General features: G+C 43.5%; 2 protein-coding genes across 4 annotated transcripts in view; one reads left to right on the top strand and one right to left on the bottom strand.

Annotated features, from left to right (window-relative positions):
- Positions 1 to 6,294, top strand: part of TMEM69 (transmembrane protein 69) — a 35,953-nt gene extending 29,659 nt beyond the window's left edge. For 2 of the 3 annotated variants that reach the window (XM_082226795.1, XM_082226796.1), the window contains 2 exons: positions 3,761 to 3,816; positions 4,456 to 6,294. In XM_082226795.1, coding sequence (XP_082082921.1) covers positions 3,772 to 3,816; positions 4,456 to 5,166 — 756 coding nt within the window. In that variant the 5' untranslated portion in view covers positions 3,761 to 3,771 and the 3' untranslated portion in view covers positions 5,167 to 6,294. Of the gene's footprint in view, positions 1 to 2,329; positions 2,748 to 3,760; positions 3,817 to 4,455 lie in introns of those variants that run through there. The other variant, XM_082226794.1, reaches the window with a different exon arrangement.
- Positions 6,295 to 8,477: 2,183 nt separating this feature from the next.
- IPP (intracisternal A particle-promoted polypeptide) lies at positions 8,478 to 19,780 on the bottom strand. Its single transcript, XM_082226749.1, has 9 exons — positions 19,609 to 19,780; positions 18,587 to 18,932; positions 17,459 to 17,890; positions 15,413 to 15,568; positions 15,121 to 15,288; positions 13,107 to 13,244; positions 11,844 to 11,966; positions 10,723 to 10,943; positions 8,478 to 9,220 (listed from the first exon to the last, which is right to left on the bottom strand). The coding sequence occupies exons 2-9, from the start codon at positions 18,876 to 18,878 to the stop codon at positions 8,996 to 8,998; spliced, it is 1,755 nt and encodes a 584-aa protein (XP_082082875.1). The 5' UTR covers positions 18,879 to 18,932; positions 19,609 to 19,780; the 3' UTR covers positions 8,478 to 8,995.
- Positions 19,781 to 23,160: the final 3,380 nt, after the last annotated feature.

The raw sequence follows: 23,160 nt of genomic DNA, 5'->3' as shown, positions 1-23,160 counted from the left end.
CTATTATTGTGGCTTTGAGTATGTTCTGTAAATATTTGACCTCCTTGACCAAGGTTGGGGAACCAAAAGCCTATTCGCAGGCTCTGGGACCTCCCTGTCAGGCCACCGCATTACCACTGACTGCCTTTTTAATAGCCTATTTGCAGGGAGTGGGGGATAAGTGTGTATGCTGTGCACATGTGTGCTGTGTACTGTGGGCAGTGCTTTTTTCTGGGGGAGGAAACGAAGGGGTACATATACCCCTAAACATTTTGTGAATCTTTGTACTTTTGTCCATTTACTGTATTTATTTTTCCCCGATTTGAACTATAGAATGGTAATTTTATTGAGTCCAAATGAGAGCACCCCTAAACATTTTTTTTAAAAAAAGCACTGGCTGTAGGTAATGAAAAATTAAATCAGTGTGACTCTTACCTCTCAGGCTTCTGCCTATTTCTAGTCCCCTTATCTCAAACATTTCCAGAAATTGGAAGGGACTCAGGCATACAGCCTACCATCACCAGCCTCAACTCACAAGGGTACTGTGGTCACCATTTATAGTCAGTTTAATAACACCAGCTATGCCTGAGCATCACTTGGGGTTAACTTCTGGAATGCCTTCCTTCCCATTGGCTTAATGACCACCTGCTCTGACTTATAGGAGACAGTAGTTAAAGAGTATTTAGAATTTTTAGCTCCTCGGTGTAACTGGAGCATAGACTCATGTCTGTGTAAGCAGATCAGATTAGTATTTATCTTTGAGTAACAGGCTGCAGTTCTTACAGCTGTGAAAAGACTGTGCAATTGCCACCTACTGAGTGGAGGATTCCCTGGGAATATTTTTCAGACCTACCTTTTATAAAGGTAAAGGTAAAGGGACCCCTGACCATTAGGTCCAGTCGTGACCGACTCTGGGGTTGCGCGCTCATCTCGCTCTATAGGCCGAGGGAGCCAGCATTTGTCCGCAGACAGCTTCCGGGTCATGTGACCAGCATGACTAAGCCGCTTCTGGTGAACCAGAGCAGCACATGGAAACGCCGTTTACCTTCCCACCAGAGTGGTCCCTATTTATCCACTTGCACTTTGACATGCTTTCGAACTGCTAGGTTGGCAGGAGCAGGGACCGAGCAACGGGAGCTCACCCCGTTGCGGGGATTCGAACCGCCAACCTTCTGATTGGCAAGTCCTAGGCTCTGTGGTTTAACCCACAGCGCCACCCGCGTCCCCTACCTTTTATATGTGTCCTTAAATTCTATTTGTTCTATGCGTTAGCCTAAGGTTAACAGATTTTTTTCAATGAATCTGGGGACACTTTTCAACTTCAAATCCGGGGACTGTCCCTGAGAAATGGGGACATATTGTAACCTTATGTTAACCTCAAATATTTGGAGCCCAGACCTAAGCAGAGTCAGGGAGTGCCACCAAAGACTTCTACATAGGAGCAATCTGCCACTTTCCATTCCCAAAATGTTTGCAGAGTTCTACCCAAGTACATTGCAATTCTCAGGGAAGACATGCCTTGAGCAGATGGAGGTGCCAGTTAAATTAAGAAGGGAAGACTGGATCTTCATCTTGTCAGGTTTTGAGGTGCTCCAAGACATAACAAGTTTGGCCTTGAGATAAGGAGTTGGAATGTTCAGTTTACTGGCTCATGGCCAGGAATGTGCAGGTGTCTGGTATAGTTTGTGTAAATGGAACTTGCCCTTGTAGGGATTATTTATGTTTCTTTGAAAGCTAGAGGGAGTAGTTATGGTTATACTGTGGGAACTCTGGTGAAAGGATGGTTATTTTGAGGACTGTAGAGATGTAGTTGGATGTGGATTATTTTTCTTATGGAGAAGTTGAGTTGGATCTAGCTCATGGGTAGGCAAACTAAGGCCGGAGGGCCGAATCCGGCCCAATCGTCTTCTAAATCCGGCCTGCAGACGATCTGGGAATCAGCGTGTTTTTACATGAGTAGAATGTGTCCTTTTATTTAAAATGCATCTCTGGGTAATTTTTGGGGTCTGCCTGGTGTTTTTACATGAGTAGAATGTGTGCTTTTATTTAAAATGCATCTCTGGGTTATTTGTGGGGCATAGGAATTCAGTCATATATTTTTTCCCCAAAATATAGTCCGGCCCTCCACAAGGTCCGAGGGACAGTGGACCGGCCGCCTGCTGAAAAAGTTTGCTGACCCCTGATCTAGCTAGTACTGTACGAGGATTTATGGAAAAGTGTAAGAAAGTGCAATAATGCTGTTGCCTGTAGATGGCGGCAATAGGGCCTTTCATTTTGGCCTTGCAACGCCATTAAACGCGAGGAGGAGGATCCGCTCGTGCGTTGTTTCTTTTAGTACGCAAGGGCGGCAGTTTCGCCTCTGTCCCAAGCCGAGAGACTAAGCGCGACGCACGCGCACCCGGCGGAATTAAAGCAGGGGACAGGAAACGCCCCTTCTCCAGGCGGAGTGTGGATTGAGTTTAGGTTACTGTGAAGAGTGGCTGATTTTGGAGCAAAGCTAGGAAAACGCGAATTGCGCTGGGAAGGCAGAGTCAGTTTCCGCACCCGGGACAATTTTACCAAGCACGTTTTTGTAACGAAACAAAACAAATCCAAAGGCTTTGGATTGTGGGAAGGCTTTCTGTAAGAATCTACAAAGGCTGCGAGTCGCGTTTACTATGTCTGCCGCTTAGAGGTGAAGATTAATGAGCAACTAGGTTGATACTACAGCCCAAAGTGCCCACCGGGAGCCCCTTGCAACGCCCTCGATTTCCCCCTGCTACTAAAGGGTGAGGCTCTATGGGTTTGTGACAGGCGCGGGTGAGGCTCTATGGGTTTGTGACAGGGTTGCATTAACTAATGAGATGTTGCAATAACTTTGTATTGCCTCCGGCATTGCCTTTACCTTGGAGCAACTTGGGTGGGAGGGAAATGGGCACGTGCAACTATATCGTATATTATCTGTTTTGTTTTGAATGTCGTTGCTTGTCTGACTTATATCCAGTGCAGCACTAAGCAAGCAGCACATCAGCGCAAGATTCCTGCTTGTACAATGGGATTCCCCCTGCATGCCCCTTCATTTGTTCTGGGGTTTCCCAAACCCTTCAGGGCAGATTTGGGCAAGGTTGAGGCAGATGCAGGGGAAGGAAAGGGAGAGAGATTTCCATTCACACTGATGGGATGTTCACTCAGCACTGCACTGGATACAACCCTGTGTTAGCTTCTGTGCCACTTTAATCTTGTTTTAATAGGTCTGTGGTGCTATCCATTGTTGCTGACATCATCCACCAACCTACACAACCAAGGTCCAGCAAATCCCAAACATAACGGGAGCAAAGATAGTGCAACTGCTGCAGGGCTTGCAAGCCCACAGTACCATGTGGTTCCCATTACTGGCTTGGTATGGCTGGAAATGATTTCATATGTTCACACCTCAAACAGCAGCTTTGACTGCTGGACTGTTTGGGACTTGACCTCCCAAATGTCTGGGATATTCTGAATTTAATCCACCAGTTCTAGTGCTGGATGAAAATTGAATCAGCATAGCATGCCACAACAATGTGGTGGATTGCACCCTTATCCATGTATCAGCTACTTTAAAACGAGGCTGCATTTTAAATTGCATTTTAACCTGTATTTTAAATTGGGTTTTTTTTTAACCTTTTTCTCCCCCCCCCCTTTCCCCCCTATTATGTTTTTACTGTGATTTTATTGGTGTTAGCCGCCCTGAGCCTGGCTCTGGCCGGGGAGGGCGGGGTATAAATAAAAATTATTATTATTATTATTAATCCCTATCTTTCAGAATCTCTGAAAATGTTTCACCTTCTACAGCGATGTTGTTTCCAAGTTCCTTCCAAGGTAAAAGTTTCCAAAACAGTTGCATCTTTGTTTGCTTTTAAGTCCTGTCTATATATTGAAACTCTCATTGCTCACTGAAGTGAAAGAAGGCTGCCTTAATATATGTCTGTGGGAATAAATGTTACTTTGCAGCCTTTTAGAGGTGCAAAATTTAAAGATTATACAAGTCTTGCCTAGATGAGTTTCTCATATGTTGGTTCGATTTAACTAGAGATACTGGGTAGTGTTCAGCTAAGTTTTACTCAGAGTCGACCCACTGAAACTAATGAACATGATTAAGTCAATTACTTTAAATGGATTTGTTCTGAGTAAAACGTAGCTGAATCCCTCCCAATATGCATGTGGTGGTGGGGAACCCTACTCCCTTGGACAAATGGATAAAAAAATGGAAATATAAATCGCTGTTCATTGCTAACCCTTAGCTGTGGCAGAGGCCCCAATTAAGAACTGAAGCAAAAACAATGAAAAGTCTAATGGCACCTTAAAGACTAAATACATTTTTAATGATACAAGCTTTTATGGACTATGGTCCACTTTATTAGATGCATGAAGCATCCTTCTGAAAAGTATCAAGTACTGTAGTTGGTTCTTTAAGCTACCGCAAGGCTGAGTAATGTCTTTTTGCATTTGTAATTGCAGATGATGTATCTTCAAAGACTTCTGCAACCTGGAAGGAGTAAGGTAGTTGGCTCTCCTGTCCCTTTGGCTGTGCTGCCAAAATCACAGCTGCTTAGGCAGGCATCTGCCAGCATAACCAAGGCACAGGGTTTCCATTCTTCCTGCTGCAGCTGGAAGAAGAAACAACCTCCGGAACCTGAGCCGCGACAGCTGGATTTGTTGCGATATGACATGCCCTCCCTCAAGGACTCTCCAAAGCCTGCTCTGTATTTGGGCATTGCAGGATTAATTCCCTTTGTTTCAGTGCCATTGTTAATGGCTATCCAGAAGGTCTCCTACCCAGAGTTGGTGTTTGCTCAGATTGCATATGGTGCATCTATACTATCTTTCCTAGGAGGGATCAGATGGGGATTTGCTTTGCCAGAAGGCAGCCCTGCCAGTCCTGATTGGATTAATCTGGCTAACAGTGTTGTTCCTTCACTACTTGCCTGGTTTACTTTGCTTTTCAAAGATGACCTCACTCAAGCTGGACTCATGCTTATAATAGGGTTAGGGATAGCCTTGCATTATGATCTTAGCCTTCTTCCCACCTATCCCAAATGGTTTAAAGCCATGAGGGCAGTCCTGACTATAGTAGCCACAGTTTCTCTGATTACCACACTATGTCTTGCAAACATGTATCCAGAGAAACGACTAAGTCGTGATGCAAGTGAAACGAAAGTATTGAAATAAACAACCAAAAATGCATTGGCCTGTCCAATGAGAGGGGACCTCTCTCCTTAACCATTTTCATAATCTGTTTTACATGTTTTCCCCTCTGAAGACTACTGTGAGGGAATGAGAAAAAGTTGGTTGACTTCTCTGCTTATGAACTTATGGCTGAATTTATGGACTGAAAGAAGAACAAGCTCCATGGAAGGGTGGATACTGAAGACCTAAGATGAATTTGCTAATTACAATTTAGTAGAGATGTATAACGTATCTGCTCTAATGTGCAAAGATGAGTTAGGGCATCTTCTTCCATGGGTAGGTGGCTGAACCACTGCTGTGGAGCACATCTCTCTTCCTGTACAAGAAAACTACTCCTTTGAATGTTATACCAGAGATAAGACTTGTGGAGACTTCTTGATAATGTGAAATGTTCTGATACACACTGAATATTGAAAGAACACCACAAATGTCCAGTTTCACTGAGAAACGTCAATAGGCATCAAATTCTTGTGGTTTTAAATACTTCTAGGACGCTCAGCTAGAAGGTGTACTAACTGCATTGCTTTTTCCACAGGCTGTTCAACTGCCATCCATCCATTGCTTTTTAGGTTACAAGTTGTATGCTGCTGTTTCTTTATATAGGCTAATTCTTAGTAATTTTTTTCCCTTTTCACAATTTTTAAAAACTGCTGTGGGTGAATTATTACTAGCCATAGACAATTATGTTATTTGATTAATACTACAGTTGATAAATGGCAGTAAATCTCTTGTTTTAATGGAACTTGCTTTCTGCTAAATCCTGATCAGTGGGCTGCTAACGCGGAAGCCTGAAATAGCAACCACTAGCTGGTAGTAAGTGTTCAGCCTCTGTGGAAATGTATTGGGATGGATGTTCAGTAAACAGCCAGTCTGGAAGCTCCCCATATTTAGTACTACATAAATGGGACTTCTAGTTAAGGATGGTTAGACTATGATAAAAGTACACACAAGTCCTGCTTTCCAACACAGTGCATTCCCAGGAAATTGTTAGGCGAGGGTTTGCATAACAAGCTGGTTTTTATTATTTCCTACAGGAATGTTTCTAATCTGTGATTTGTCCAAACTCCCTTCCTGGTTTCTCCCCCAAACTGCTGTAGCCAGCCAGCAAAAGTCAAACAAAGGAAAAAATGATTTGTCTGATTTCTCCTGCTCCAATTTGTCCAATTTCTCCTTAGAAATTAGACAAACAATGGCTTTTTGGATATCTGAATCAGCTGTTTATATAACAAGGTTTGGGTATAGTTCTTTGGGTTCTGATAACTCAGATTTTGGATAATTAGTGTCCCAATAGCGGGACCTGCATGTATTTTATTTATTTGTTTGTTTGTTTATTAGATTTATATGCCACCCTTCATCATAAGATCTCAGGGCAGTTGACAGGATAAAATACAAGGTATAAATTGATGTAAATATTTAAAATAAAACAATCCCTCCTTCCCACAAACACATTTAAAAGGCTATAGAATATTAATCAACCAAAAGCCTGGTTGAAGAGTTAAGTTTGGTCCGGCGTCTAAAGATGAAGGTGCCAGGTGAAGCTCTGTAGGGAGAGCATTCTACAAATGGGAAGCTACTGCGGAAAAGGCCTGTTCTTGTGTTGCCACCCTCCGAACCCCATGTGGAGGCACACAGAGAAAGGCCTCAGATGAACGCGGAGTCTGGGACAGTACAGTCGAACCTCTACTTACCACCGCCTCTTACGATTGTTCCAAGTCGCAACCGCGGCAAACCTGGAAGTAACCAGTGGGTTTGCTGCTGTTTGTGCATGTGCAGGAGCGACAATCGCTATTTGCACATGTGCAGAAGTGGGCAATCGCCTGCGCACAACGGCACCTCTCCCAGCAACCTGTTTCAACCTCCAGATGGACCTTCGGAACAGATTTTGGTCGCAAATAGAGGTTCCACTGTATATGGGAAGCAGTCCTTCATGTATTTTGTGGTCCTGAGCCGTTTAGAAGAAGAAGAAGAAGAAGAAGAAGAAGAGTTTGGATTTGATATCCCGCCTTTCACTCCCCTTCAGGAGTCTCAAAGCGGCTAACATTCTCCTTTCCCTTCCTCCCCCACAACAAACACTCTGTGAGGTGAGTGGGGCTGAGAGACTTCACAGAAGTGTGACTGGCCCAAGGTCACCCAGCAGCTGCATGTGGAGGAGCGGAGACGCGAACCCGGTTACCCAGATTACGTGACTACCGCTCTTAACCACTACACCACACTGGCTCTATAGGTCAAAACCAGCACTCTGAATTGGGACCAGAAGCTAACTGACAGCCAAAGCAGTTGGACTAGGATCTGTGTAATATACCCCAGTGAGCAACCTGGCCGCCAAATTCTGCACCAGCTGAATTCGTCTTCAGAGGCAGCCCTATGTATCAGGCATTGCAGTAATCTAACATAGAGGTTACCAAAGTATAGACAACAGAAGTTGGGAGCGCAGATAGGGGTGCAGCTGAGCCACCAGCCAAAGCTGATGGAAGGCACACTGTGCCATCAAGGCCTCTTGAGCCTCAAGTAACAGCAAAGGATCCAGGAGTACCCGCAAGCTATGTACCTGCTCCTTCAGAGGGAGTGTAACCCCACCCTCTCAGCCTTCTTTGGATTGAGCTTCAGTTTGTTGGCTGTCATCCAGTGCATTACTGGGGCAAGACATCGGTCCAGCACATCCAGTGCCTCACTTGCAGATGCAAAGGAGAAGTAGAGTTGTGTGTCATAAGGCAGGGAACTGTTTTCCACTGACATGGTAATAGTACTCCGCCATAAATAGTGATGCTTCTCCACAGATGTAACTGTGTATGGGGTAAGGCGCTACAAAGATGGAAAAGGCATTTATGATATAACAAATGAACTGGTAGGCTACCATCTGATGTTAGATCATTTTGCTACTGCCATTTCCCTCTCTCATCCAATTTCTTTATTGTGCTTGTTTTTATTACTTGTAACTACTTGCTTTACCATGGAAGCACAGGGCATGATGTGGATCCTTTGGAAGTGACACAGGGCAGTCTGTAAGGAAATGTGAAGACAGATTTGTTTTTGGTTTTTAATATTCCAGTTGCCTCCTATCTTAAACAGCTAAGTTATGCATATGTGGAACAAAAGCCCAAAGCCAAGGGCAGATTCTTAATACCCAACATGAGCCAGGGAATGGAATATTCTTATCTGTAAGCTGTCTTGAGTCCCATCAGGGAAAGAGGTGGCATATGAATGAATGTATGTATGTATGTATGTATAAATATATGTATGTATGTATAAATAATACATAAATATATGTATGTATGTATAAATAAATAAGAGTAAGATGTAAACTACTTTCATTTTGTAAGCAAGTTTGACTTGAACAAGTTTGGCAATGAACATCTAAAACAAAAGTCCCAAACAAGTATGTAAATAATAGCTCCATCATTTTGTTGCATTTCTCCAAGTAAACTAATTTAGGCTATGGAAAGCCAATGTCTGCTCATAAATAAATAATGTAATGGATTTTCATGAGAATAAAACTATTGCTTAGGATCCCCGTTAAGAAGTAATGTGGTTAGGACAATTTCAACCTTCTCCACTTCAAATACAGCAAGTCCAACTGCATTCTGATTGTGTCTTGGCATGTGACGAACAGCAGACGGTTTCCCAAGTGTCAAGGGCAGCAATCAACCATCAACAAACTGGCAGAATCACCCATGAAATTTATGTTCTACATGGAGAAGCATACGGTTTCGGTAGAGCCTGTGGACAGAAGTCTCTTGGCCAAACTGTCACCATTCTGAGAACGCTTGAAAATCCACTCCCCAATCTTAGTTGTTTTTAAGTGTTCTGTTCTTCAGAGCACCGCCACACCTCCCTCACAGCGGCTGGTGATCATATTAGCAATTTCAGTCCAAGTATCCAAATGTGGATTATAAACTTCCACAGAATCTGATGTTACTGGGGCAGATGAATCATAACTGGCAGTCCTTCCTCCAATGGCGTAAAGGAGGCCATTCACAGCTACAACACATACTCCAGCTCTTGGGACCTTCATTGAAGCAACTTCTACCCATTTCTCCTAATGAATGAAACAAATAATAAAAAAAATGTTTTCTATGTAGTATGTTCCTCTCCAGAGATGTGCTTTAAATCTACAGTTAGCAGGTGTAAATAAACTGTAGGAAGGTCTGTGTTAAACTGACCATTCACCATATTCTTAGTAGTGGAATTCCAATTCATCATCATCATGATTTTATTTATTGATATACTGCCCTGTACCAGGCATCCCCAAACTCAGCCTTCCAGCTGTTTTGGGACTACAACTCCCATCATATTTAGCCTGGAGAAGAGGAGGTTAAGGGGTGATTTGATAGCCATGTTCAAATATATAAAAGGATGTCACATAGAGGAGGGAGAAAGGTTGTTTTCTGCTGCTCCAGAGAAGCAGACACGGAGTAATGGATCCAAACTACAAGAAAGAAGATTCCACCTAAACATTAGGAAGAACTTCCTGACAGTAAGAGCTGTTCGACAGTGGAATTTGCTGCCAAGGAGTGTGGTAGAGTCTCCTTCTTTGGAGGTCTTTAAGCAGAGGCTTGACAACCATATGTCAGGAGTGCTCTGATGGTGTTTCCTGCTTGGCAGGGGCTTGGACTCGACGGCCCTTGTGGTCTCTTCCAACTCTATGATTCTATGATTCTATCCCTAGCTAACAGGACCAGTGGTCAGGAATGATGGGAATTGTAGTCCCAAAACAGCTAGAGGGCTGAGTTTGGGGGTGCCTGCCCTATACCCATGGGTTTACTACTACTTTTTACTATTATTGCTGTTGCATTTCTTTTCTATCCTTCCCTCCAAATGAGCCTAAGTACAGAGCCAGGGGGTGGCAATTATTCAAATTAATTCTGAGTAAAAACGAGATGGGCGGGAAAGGAATATTTGCACATTCAAAAGCAAGTGTATCATGGTGTCACAACAGGAAAACGGAAGGACTGTAACCCCCATTAGTTACTACTTGGCATAGTGGCATGAGATTTTATAGTTACTAGCCTACTTATTACCTGGGAAGTAGGACCCTTAGGCTATATATAGACATAAGAACCTCCAGCAGCAGGTGAAAGTTTCTGCTGTGGGAGGAGCTCTACTTCCCCCTCTCTCCCTGCTTAGTATGTTTATCTATTTAAACACCCCCCCCCCCGGAAGCAATCTGGTTTTCTCAGACTTAAAATATTGCTCTGGACACTTTGCACAGATGAGTGGCTTCATGGCTGCCACAAGAACCAGTCAATTAATACGCTACCTAGTTGGCTTCTTATGAAAACAGTGAAAACTGGATATTCCTGAACGTCATTCAGTTGAGAAGTCTAAGTATAGGCCGACATCAGGTTCATTGCTTTAACTATGTGCATCTGAACATAACCTTACACACACACACACACACGACTTCAGCTGAATTGGGGGACTGGTGAACACATTACTGACAACTTCATTTCTTTGTACCTATCAATGAGACAAACTACTGCAAACCAACATAAACAACGAATACACCTTGGAATCTGATTTGTGGGAACTGAAACCTACCTCTTCAAAGGAGTATTTCTCAACACTTGGAAGAGCATCTTCAGACTCATTTAATCCTCCAATAGCATAGATACAGTCATTCAGAGCAGCCACACCCAGATATGCCCTTCTGGTGCCCATTTCAGGGAGTGCAGACCAGCGCTTAGATATTGGATCATAGGCATCGACAGAACACAGTTCTATTCCTTCATTACTGATGCCCCCAAGAATATAAATTAAACCTGGAAATGCAAGGAATTTCTATTATACCTATGCCACACCAGCGCTGTTGGTATTCAAGGATTTCTAGAAAACATGCACTGTGGACTGTAATCTGCAGCCTAGTAATTCCCAAGAATTTCAATGGTCTTCCTTATTAGGACTGTTCTTGAATGAGTGGGTTGTGGATTGCAGTTTGAAGTTGCTTTCTAAACTATCAGCTCTTTTGCACAATGCAACAAAATTGTTGCACATAGTTTGCTCAATGCCCTTCAAGATAACACACCACTTGTTAGGTTATCAGTTTTTCCAAATGCTCACCTCAATTCTATGCATGCCTACTCAGAAGTAAGTTAAATTCAAATGGGACTTGAGGTAAGTGTGTATACCACAAGCAGCCTTCCATGTCTCTCTACCTGGCCCCTAGAACACTCCACAAGCCTTGAAGTATCCTGGAACCAATTTAAGGGCCTTGTAAATTAATACAAGAACCATGAACATGACCTGATAGCCTATGGGCTAGCTAGTGCAAGCTTTTGAGCACCTGAGTTACGTGCTGCCGATAGTCTGTCCCCATCCGCAATCTAGCTGCAAGGTTTACCACAAGTTGGAGTGCCAAACCAGCCCAAGGGTAGTCTGTGACAGTATTAACAATAAGCAACAATTATTCAAATAAAGTGGTACCTCTGGATATGAACGGGATCCGTTCCGGATCCCCATTTGCATCCTGAAGTGAACGCAGGTCGCGATTCGCTGCTTCCACGCATGCGCGTGACGTCATTTTGACCGTCTGCGCATGCGCGAGCGGCAAAACCTGGACGTAACTGGTTCCGTTACTTCCGGGTCACCGCAGAGCGCAACCTGAAAGAGCTCAACCTGAAGCATATTTAACCTGAGGTATGACTGTATCCAAGTCCACTCACCTTGCATTTCACAGCACCCAAAATTGTAGCGCGGCACAGCCATGCTGCCCACCACTTCCCAGCTATTCTCTTCAGGATCAAAACGTTCAATCGAGGTGCCAATCTCTGCTCCAACCCAGCCTCCTGAAAACCAGAGTACGTTTGAAGGCAAGGAATAGAAAACATTGTTAATATTTCTATCTCCTTGAAGCAGCTACAATGGCAGCTGAGCCAAAAAGGCTGTCTAATGTAAAGGTGGCTAGGGCTGATGAAGTTGGAACCCAACATCTGGAAGGCCAGATTGCTAGAGCAACATAAATGTTTTCTATTTGTACATATCTCTATCTACAAAGCCTACAGGCTGTCCGGGGCTGTATTACTGAAGCCTGATTTTCTGCAGCAGTAAACTATTTTGGACCATAAGCTGCCTCTGTGTGGTGACAGTAACTGGGGGCAACTTCTGCTGCATGAGTTATCTCACTATCTCTGTTAGCAGCAGCTAGCGTTGAACCCCCCCAAATGCGGAAGGGGCTGAGCCAGCATGGGATCCATTGGATCCTGAGCCAACCCTGCTGCTATCACATGATAACAATTTGCCCAATCCAGGCATCTTCACTGAGCCAAGATTTATTCTTGCACATTTTCCCTTGTCCCCTCAGGGCTTTTTTTCCTGCATTTCTACTTTCCAGGGCTATAGATGTAGCACTGGCTGCACCACCCCATCAAGCCCTGCTGCTGCAAGCCAGAGGACAGGATTGCAGCTTAATTTATCTGCAAACTTTCTGGAGACTCCAACAGGACAGCAAGCAAGTTGTAGGCAAGGCAGCTCTCAGCTACGTCACCAACAAATTTCCAGGCTTTGGAATCTTCAAGAATTTACTGAATTTGCGTTTGACTACTGAAAAACCTAGCAGTTCGAAAGCACGAAGTGTAAGTAGATAAATAGGTACCACTCCGGCGGGAAGGTAAACAGCGTTTCCGTGCGCTGCTCTGGTTCACCAGAAGCAGCTTAGTCATGCTGGCCACATGACCTGGAAGCTGTACGCCGGCTCCCTTGGCCAATAAAGCGAGATGAGCGCCGCAACCCCAGAGTTGGTCACGACTGGACCTAATGGTCAGGGGTCCCTTTACCTTTTTACTGAAAAAAGGATACTTTACCAGAGAAGCTACTAGTTAGTTGCTACCATACACGTTTGGGAGTTATTCCTATTTTCTACAGTATACTAATGAAACTCTGCCCCTAGCTTAAGGAGGTAATGGATTCTGTAGAGTCAAAGGACTTGCCAAAAGCATAGATGGTACCATAACAAGCACACACTCCAAGTCCACAGCGAGGATGGTTCATAGATGCTACAGCTGCCCACTGTTTAGTAATAGGATCGTAACGTTCGGTACAATCAAATATCATAGAGTCTTTTTCACCTTAGAAGAGAGACGAGAACATAGAGAAGTTAAAACATCTTTTGTATGCTATCTCTTCAATATATTGATCAACTAATAGCAGAATAGTTCATCCATTGAGCATCTTAGCATAGTTGCAAGATGCAATGCTTCATTTCTGAAGCCAAAGTTCTTCTCCTTCCCCCAATGTCCAATTTCTAAATGAGTTCTCTGATGCACAGATTCCACCAGTCAAAACTGGTATGACTTTATCTCCAAAATACAAGTTATCCGGCATAAAGGAAAATGTAAATCATATCATCTTCTTTAAGTAATATGCAATAATTACATTTCTGCAAAATTCTAACTACCGAAAGGTTTGAGGGGTTAAATGGCAAAAGGAAGAAAAGCATGCAGCAGGAACAGCAATGGCAGGATGTTAATTAATAGGACAGTGAGTATCCTGCAAGCACAGGATGGAATGCTTCAACAGTTAACAGTATTTACAAAACTTTTCATTTCACACAGCAGAAGTCTGTATACTACAGATGCACTTAAGAGTTTTCACTTTTGGCAGGAACTTTACCACATCCTTAACAAGTATAACTAAGATAAGGCACAGCTCCACTTTTGGATGCAATGCCTCCTATGAGTGCCTGGTGTTCCAGTTTATAAATGAAAACACTGGTACCTCCTGTTGAAATGATGAGGTAGCAGGTGATGTGAAAGACCTCTCTCCACCTGAAAGTCTGGAGAACTAGAGTGGAACTGGAATAGGTGGACAAATAGTCTGACCTAGTATGTAAGGCAGCTCCCTACATTTCCTTAAACCTCCAAAAAACAGCTGCCATTGAATGACCACAAGCAATTGTATTTTTAGTAGTAGTGGCTGTAGAACAGGAAAGAAGATCATTTGAAGCATCTACGTTTATTTGGCAACACAGAAAGTTCTGGTAGGTTTCATAGTTGTTTATATGCATATATAAATAAAACAGGGACCATTTAATGCAAAACAGTAAACCATTTAATGCAAAACTATGGTTTAGTGCTTTGTGGATCAGAATGAAGGAGCTGAGAACCAGCTCACACACTCAGCAGCCTCCACCCCCAATGCAGTAAGGATATGTTTAGTTTAACTTTTACAGAATCCTGTCTTAGTGTAATGTCTGAATCAGGGATCCTGATTTAAAACAAACTTAAGATTTGTAATATGCTAATTCCAAACCACACTTACAAAACCAGATAATTAGAATTTGTTTTAAGCCAGGATCTAAACGCCATGGGAGAAGCACTCAAGCTCGATGCATCACTCAAGCTCATCCATATAGCACTAAACCATGGTTTGTGTGTGTACTATGCAAGTGTGAGAGATGATAATACAAAAATATGTAGGCTTCAGGAAGGTGAAAGCAAATGTGATCAAAGTTTTTTCTTCCTCTTCCTCCTGCCACCCTGAAAGAAGTAAAGGGGCTCACTCAGCCTCATCCAGAAAAAAGAGATCTTCAGTGGTGGAAGGTACAATGGGATACTGAGAAAAGTCATTGATCATTTTACTTTGATAACCCTATATGTGAGTGGAACTACATCTGTGTGTTTGACTACATACCTATGAATGTCTGCAATATGTTAGCAAGACAATGAATGGGTTTATGTCTGCATGGTGCAAGGACTGGAGAAGTCTGAGGAAATGGACTGTACCAGAGTCCCCAAACCCCGGGAATCCCAAACGGCAAGGCCCAGATATTCTCCCTGTCAAACTTAGGACGTCATTGTAAACTTTTGTATACTGTGGCTTTAGAATGCTACATCTTGTCTCTGGCCGAGTTCCTTCCACTAAGTGAATAATAAGAAAGACCTGTGGCAAGTACTAAAGAACAGCCTATCCCCCACCCCCAGAAATGCAATTCTTTGCCCTTACCTCCAATAGCATAGATCATTCCTCCGACTACTGCAACTCCCAGCCCATTTCGAGCCTGGTGCAAAGAAGACACAGTAGTCCAGTACTGACTGAAAGTGTCAAAACGCTCCACACAACTGAGAGCTCTGCTGTCACTCCAACGGCCTCCCTGCAAGCGAGTATATCCACCTATTCAAAAAACAGAGATGGCAGGCACCATTAGCAGCTCCACAGGCTCTTCTCGTGCAGCATTTCTCCAGCAGTTCAGGTTCTGAAGAGACATGAAATGCTAATGAGGAGACAGGATTCTTACCTACTGCATACAGGTACTTCCTGGCTTTCCTCCTGGGACGCGCCTTTGCCGCCTGCAGGAAACTGCTAACCTTGCTCTCCTTTGGAGATTTACACACTTCGCAGTATTCTTTTAACAGGGTTTGAAGGGCCACTCGAAGGCTGAAATCAGGAACCCCTTGAGAAGACAAAAGCGTGGAACAATCAGTGATAGTCAATCTACAGATAAACCAGGTGGATGTGTAGTTTTTAGCAATTACATTGTTATTGATTTATTGCAGGGCTTGGAAACCTCAGGTCGGGGGCCAAATGCAGTCCTGCCTGCCTGACCCTTGGGACTCTCCCCAGACCATCTATTCTTCCCCAGACCCACCATCTCTCCAGGACACATCCCTCACTGCCTTTGAATCACACTCTCTTTAGGTGCTTTTGAGTGGCTAGAATGTGTCTTTGAACTCTGATAATGACTCATGCTTACCTGGATGGAAGACAGAGAGATGTTTAAGTGTGTGTGTGTAGAAACTAGGTGTGTAGAAAAGGTAAAATTGAAATTCCTTGTTCCACCAACTTTTTCCTCCAGCCCCATCTATCACTGGTATGTGGACCCCAGAAGGGAATGTGGCAATGTGGCCCTTGGGCAGAAAAATGTTTCCCGCTACTGATTTATTGGATTTGCAGTTTGCCCCCAGGCAAAGAGCTCAGCATAGGTCACAGCACATTTTTTAAAAAATCAATAACCTCATATACTAAAATACATCATTTTCCTCCTGTTTCCTTAACCCCAACCATTAAGAGTCAATATAGGTACAGCAAAATGCCTCGAAGCCCTGCTGGGAAATATCCAGGCTCAGATTTTGTTCAATCTATAGGGCAGAAAGAAGTTCCCCAGACTCCTAATGCTGTCTACATTAATGGTTCTCATTAACAGCCTTTGTGAATACAAGCCAGTCCAGATTAAAAAGTATAAAGGCTCTATGTTGAACTACAGTCTTCACCCGTTCCTTTGATACATAAACCACTTCTTCACCTAGAAGTATGGACACCTGAAGTTAGGCACGTACTCATCCGCACCCCATCCTGCAGAAGTTTTCAGCCTTACCCCTCACACTGACCAAACTGTCAGTATTTGGGGTTTTCCGGGAGATGGGAGCATATTTTGTGGGAATGAGGGAGTTTGTTGCTGTTGTTTCTTTGTATAGTTATTTTATATCTTTTCATGATTTATGTGGAAATTGTTCTGTTTGGTTGTGTACTTTCTAATGTTTTATGACTACTTTTGTTATGTTGTAGTTATTTCCCCCCCCCATGTTTTTAGCTGCCTTGAACATGGTTTGAACTGTGAAAAGGCGGCATACAAATAAAATTATGTGTGTGTGTGTGTGTGTGTATGTATGTGTCCAATGTTTCCCTGCCTGTTAGAAGTGAAATGCCACCATGTTCTGCCTCATGTTGCAGGTCTTTTTAATGGATCTTAAACCAGAGCCTAGGGCTTGCTGATCAGAAGGTCGGCGTTTCGAATCCCTGTGACAGGGTGAGCTCCCATTGCTCGGTCCCTGCTCCTGCCCACCTAGCAGTTCGAAAGCACGTCAAAGTGCAAGTAGATAAATAGGTACCACTCCGGCAGGAAGGTAAATGGCATTTCCGTGTGCTGCTCTGGTTCACCAGAAGCAGCTTAGTCATGCTGGCCACATGACCTGGAAGCTGTACTCCGGCTCCCTCGGCCAGTAAAGCGAGATGAGCGCTGCAACCCCAGAGTCATCTGCGACTGGACCTAAAGGTCAGGGGTCTCTTTACCTTACCCAGTATTACCCACAGCTGCAAACTTCCAAAACGATTTTCAGCTTTATCACAGGCCCCAATCTGGCAGGTGCTATATGTAATAGTGATTCCAGGCCTAAATGCTAATGAGAGGTTTTGGAGCTCTGCTGGGATGCCAGTGTTTCTAGTTGTTAGGGCTTCACAAAATTACTCCAAAGAGCCCACAATGGGTCACTGAGTGATGTGAAAAGATATACAGATTTAGATACAGAGTTGTAGTACAGACACACACTACCCTACTCTGAGTTACCTTCTATGTATTTCAAGAGTCTTTGTGGGGGTAACAGCGGAAATCGAACTGTATCCAGTATTTCCACCACGTGTTTCTTTCTTCTCCCCAGGTCCTTCAGAATCCATTGCATTGCAGCTATGAAAACCTGGTACTCATCTTCTATGCTCAGTTCCTCACTTCGCAAGATCTTAATGAGCTGGTCCTTTGTCAGAGCCAGGAATTCCTCTCCGTCCTGGATGTCCAGGAAATGGGCATGGATGTAATTCTCTGTGAATTCTAGCAGATCGTGACAGGCAATTTGCTCGGAGAACTGGAAGAGTCCAATGCAGTTTGAAGGATCAATCTGCCCCTTCAGAAATTCACAGCAAAGGTCTACAACTTCTGTGAGTTGGAACATGTCTGCTGCCACAATCAACTCCTGGACATTACTTTCACCAATGCTGACTATGCCTAAACGAACAACAGATAACTATTTCAGCTGGTACGAAATCTTGCCAATACAATAGCATACAATTTGACCACAAATTTGTGAATGTCCCTTGAATGATACTACTGGAGTACATTATTGCCACGTTATTAATATCTTAGGGGGAGTATCATCAGCCATTAAAATAATTAACTGATCAGGAAACGTTACAGCACAGGCACCCTTTTTAGCAACCCAAATAGCACAGATTGAATGTTTTCCCCCACCCCACTAAACGGATGATAAAACAGCTAATGCTATGGTAATTAGCTGGCTCTGTTCATAAAGAATTGCAAATGTGTCTCAATTATAACTTCAGACTGAGAACATAGACATTGACAAGACTAAATGTTCCTCCTTAACCCTCCCCAAATCCCAGCACATAGTCAGCATGACAGAGAAAACTAGATTAGAAGCCCTCTACCTCACATTTTATTTTTTCATGCAGAGTGAACTTTTCTTATGGATGAACATTCAGTCAAGGGAGCTCCTCATATGAACTCTGAAGTGTTACAATTCAGACCAATGAAGACCCTGTGACATAATTTGGGGGATGCCTGTGATGTAGTCAGTGACAAGTTATAAAACAGTACATACATTTGATTCACAAGCTCCAGGATACTATGGCATTGTCAAGAAGCATAACAAGGTCTTAAAAATGTTTTAGAAATGGAGTCTACCTGTGTAAATAAAGTCCAGCAGGATCTGAAAGATGTCAGCCTCCACACCTAGGATCCGTACAACATCCTTTGAAGACTCTTTCATCCCTCCTGCAAACAGAGCTGCAAAATAAGGACTGCTTGCAGCCAAGACAAGCCGGTGGACTTTAAATACTTCTTCACCAACCTGGAGCTGCACATCACAGAAGTGCTGCCCACATCTCATCTTGTTGATCTGAGCCAGTATAAGACGAGCATGCCTATCTGCCAAGAAGGGGAATTCGCTGGTGTTGGAACAAGGCACACAAGCCATGGCAGGATCACAGAGAAATGGAGTGAGTGATGCCCATCATCCCCCAATGACGATCTAGGAAGGACAAGAAACCCTTTGAAAATTAAATATCTAATGACAGGGTTAGTAATGAACCTAATTTTGAGTGACAATAACATTTCCCCCTTTAATAAACTAAGGATGATTCCAGGTCTGATCAGCCCGGATTTCAGTTTTGGTCCCCACAGGTAATAAATCCTGTTGATTTCAATCAGATTTATTTCCAAATAAGCCTGTTTTAGGGGTGCAACCCTAATTTAATTTCACCAAAAGGAACATGACAGGCACAACACAAACAACCATATCTGTTGAGGTACAGTACTAAGAAGGCCTGAGAATGAAATCTCTATTCATTTTACCTGCATCACTTCAGGAAAATAGATTGAACAGGAATACGGAATTAGGAAAAGAAGAAGCGGTCTGGGTGGCATTACTGAAACGGACGCTCGGTAATATTAATGGAATTGGCACTTTGCACACGCTCAGAGACAAGCTTCTGTTTCTATGTCCCTATGCTCAACTACAGTTCGAATTAAGCTAATCGGCACTCAGGTCTAAAACAAGGGAAGGCTGATGCAGCGCGAGAACTTAATAAATCTATTGCATCCAATACTTAAAATTAACAGTCGGGGCGGGAGGCGGGGACTGTGAGCTATCAAAACACGGGATTGCCTCGCCTGTTCATTTGCGCGCAACGGACTCTAGACACTACCTTCTTCTTCTTTTCCACTCAGCCATTCATGGTCCTTCCCCGATTTCCCAACAACTTTTGCGTCCGCCCGCCCCGCCGCCCCTCCCGGCCTTTCCGGCACCAGAGAAAGCTGGGAAGCAGCGTCCATTCAACGCTCTCCGGGACGGGAGGTACCACTGCGCATGTCTCGGAGAGCCGGAGAAGGGGAGGAGAAGGAAGGCGACTCTTGGCGCTTGCGCATTATAGACTGTGAAGGCCTTTGCCCATAATAGAAGGAGAGGGTCGAAGAGAGAATGCGCGGGAGAGAACGCTGCGCGCGCGAAAGAGAGACACCCATTCGTTAGCGAGGCAGGATGAGCCTCTCAGAGCAGGCAGGATGGAGCAAAGCCGGGCTCGCTGCTGCCGCTGCCCGCCGTTCAGCCGCAGGAATTTGGGCGGAGGGGCGGCCTCCCTACTGGCTGGGACCGGGAAAGCTGAGTGACAGCCATCAAATCAGGCGCAGCAGATCGAGGCGCAAGAGAAGCGGGGGTTTTTTATGGTCGTGGTGCTGAAAGTCATAGGGTAGGGTTACTCTGCCCTCCCCAAGTCCAAGATATCCCATAATAGCAGAACAGTAGCGTGGGCGGGGCGAGGGGGGCGATTGCCCGCGGCGCACACTTCTGAGGGGCGCAACCAGGTGCCCCCCATGACACCATCGTTTAGGACTCCTGAGTGGCAGTCCCATGCCTCGCCCACTCAGCTTCAGAGCAGAGTTCTGCCTCATTTTGTCAACCCCTTTCTCTATCTTAAAATGAGAGCTCTTTTTGGACACCAAAGAATCCCCGTGTTTCTCAAGGGATGTTAGCTTTGCCCCCACCCCCTTTATTTTTGGCCTTCCCATTCTCCTAGCATTTGGTATGCATTTTTCCTGTGGTATGCTTGCCTGAGAACAATGCACACACCAATATATTTTCTGCATATACTGCACCACAAGTGGCAATCCTTATTTTTCTTCATTGTGGAATTGGTGCTGCTTGTGCACGTGCTCACACATTTTTCTCATGTTCCACATGTCACCATCATAATGCCAGCCCATACTACTATTTTTTTTTTTAACATTTAGTCTGGATTTCCACTTGCAGAAAATTCAGGAAGTAAAAATATATGATATATCTGCAGTTACTAATGGTGCGAAAGTTCAATGGTTTTGGGGGTGTATATGGATGATTTGTCATGCTTTCACCTCACCTGATTCCTGTGGCTAACTATGCACCTTGACTGGAGTGAGTGAGCGTTGTTTGCTGTTACACCTGGCAGTAATACTACTTCACTCATGATACACCAGACCTGCTGCCAAGCAATCTGGTCACTTCAGGAGTCATGATGCTGAAGAGAAGAAACATTTGCATTTTTAAAATGAAAAATGAGATAAATTTGTATACTGTATAATTTAACCTATTTAGAAGACAGGGCTTGCAGGAAAATGGCAGCTCTTGTAAGCCTTACAAGTGTTAAGAGAGGGTAAAGTTCCCTTACTTATAATGGCTTCAACTTCGTACTTGAAATAATGTTGCACCACTGTTTCTATAGTTGGCCTCTGTCCTAACTAGCAAATACAAACATTATCATATGCAGAAATGCACTCTTAAATACTGAAATACTATTAGATTAAGATTTATTTTTTCACACGTCACCACAGATGTTCATATCACTTGGACAGTGCTGTTTAATAGAGAGATCAGTAACGTGTGGCTCTCCAGATTTTGTTGGACAACAGTTCCCATAATATCTTACCATTGGCCATGCTGGCTGGGGCTAGGTGGGGTCCAAAATCACCTGGAGGGCCACAGATTCCCCCGCCCCTGGTTTAAAGTAAGTGGTTTAACCAGTTTTGAAATGCACAAGATCATGCTCCTTTGAAATGCACTTGGATCAGTTGCAATAGAGTCTGATTGCAACTGTTTGAAACTTGACTCTCAAGGTTTTGATAACCTAACACCACGTTTACAGTTCCTGGGGTTTGATAATGGAGACCACAAATCATCCCTGTAGGAGGGAATCCTTAACATTTCTCCAAGTAATACAACAGGAGGTGGATACTTCCAGCAGGGGGCACAGCTGTAACATGTTTTAAATACAGTGATTAATATAGGAGGAGGGTTAACAATTGTGGAAGTGGCCCGTAATGATATTTGCTTTCATTATTAAGATTTTGTAGCTAATCTACTAAAAAAAACCTATTCCAATTATTTAGCTTTGTAGCATAATAGGTCAGAATACCGGGAACAATGTCACAGCAGAATAGAAGGGGTGGGGACTCTTCTGTTTAGTTCCTACTAGTATGAGGTTCATAAGACAGGATTTATAAAATTGGTCAGTGCAAAAACATACCAGGTGAATGACAGGCTGCACCTAATGCAGTTTTTTGCTCCAGATTTACATGCTGATACCAGAAACACTTTTACTATTCATTTATAACAATTTTTGCTTAACAATTCCTGCCTTTAAATCCTTTGTTTTCCCTCTTCTGAAAATTTTACTTATTGGAATGTTCAATATTTCTCTCACTAATTTTCTCAAAGGGACATAGGCAACTCTTAAAGCATACAATGGTTTTCCAGTGACATCATTTGTTTAGAATTTGAGTCACCAGTAAAAAGATTTGCTGATGTACTGAGGTTTCCAGATTGCCTCTCTGAAATTAAAGTTCTCAAAAGTTGCAGACTATACAGAAAACGTAGCTCCATGTTTTACATTTTGAAGTTTTCTGTGCAGGGGTGACCAGTTTCTTTGTTGTTGGGAGCTACTGTCACACACAAGTGTATTTTGCCACACACACTGACTTCATCACATGTTATCAAGCAATAAGAGGGGTTTGCAGTTGCAGGCTCATGGCTGGGGCACCCCTTACAAGGAGAGATGTAGTATTACAATGTGGATACTTTCTTTGTTAGAATGTTTTAAGAACAACTTTAGTTTCGATCAGAAAACTTTTTACCATACCTTTATTTGGCAGGATTGCCAGAAGATAAATAAATTGATTTGGGAACCAAGTGGCCTATGACTTGGTTAATAGCCATCCCTGATAAAATTATTAAAGACTGAAAGAACAGTGAGTGTTTCTGATTTCTGCAGCAATGTTACATAGGCTGCATCTACTAAAATTATATCTTTTACAGAAGGAGTGGGGAACCTGTAGCCCTCCAGATGTTGTTGGTCTACAACTGCCACCATTCCTGATCTTTGGCTATGCAGGTTGGAGTCGATGAGAGTTGGAGTCTAGCAGCATCTGGAAGCTGCAGATTCCCTATCCCCGTTATAGAGAATCTGGGGTGGGGCATTACTGTTAGGACAAGAACAGTGAAATGGGGTATGTCTAACCCAACGCTAAAACTGCACATGGGAGCATAATTGTACAACAAAACTACAGAGGGAAACGAGGCACCACATGCAGCTTTTCCAGCTCCTGTAGGACTGTGACATAAAAGCTGTGCTTGCCAGAGCCCCTACAAAATCTTCCTCCTATGTTATAGGAGTTTTACATTTGATATGTATAGCTGAGAACAGTGTTGTTTAAACTCTTAAGCCTGGATA

The sequence above is a fragment of the Podarcis vaucheri genome (assembly GCF_965113315.1).
Source record: "Podarcis vaucheri genome assembly, chromosome: 6".
Classification (NCBI taxonomy): domain Eukaryota; kingdom Metazoa; phylum Chordata; class Lepidosauria; order Squamata; family Lacertidae; genus Podarcis; species Podarcis vaucheri.
Note: the sequence above shows the minus strand (reverse complement) of the source record. Positions and strands in the feature narration are given on the sequence as shown.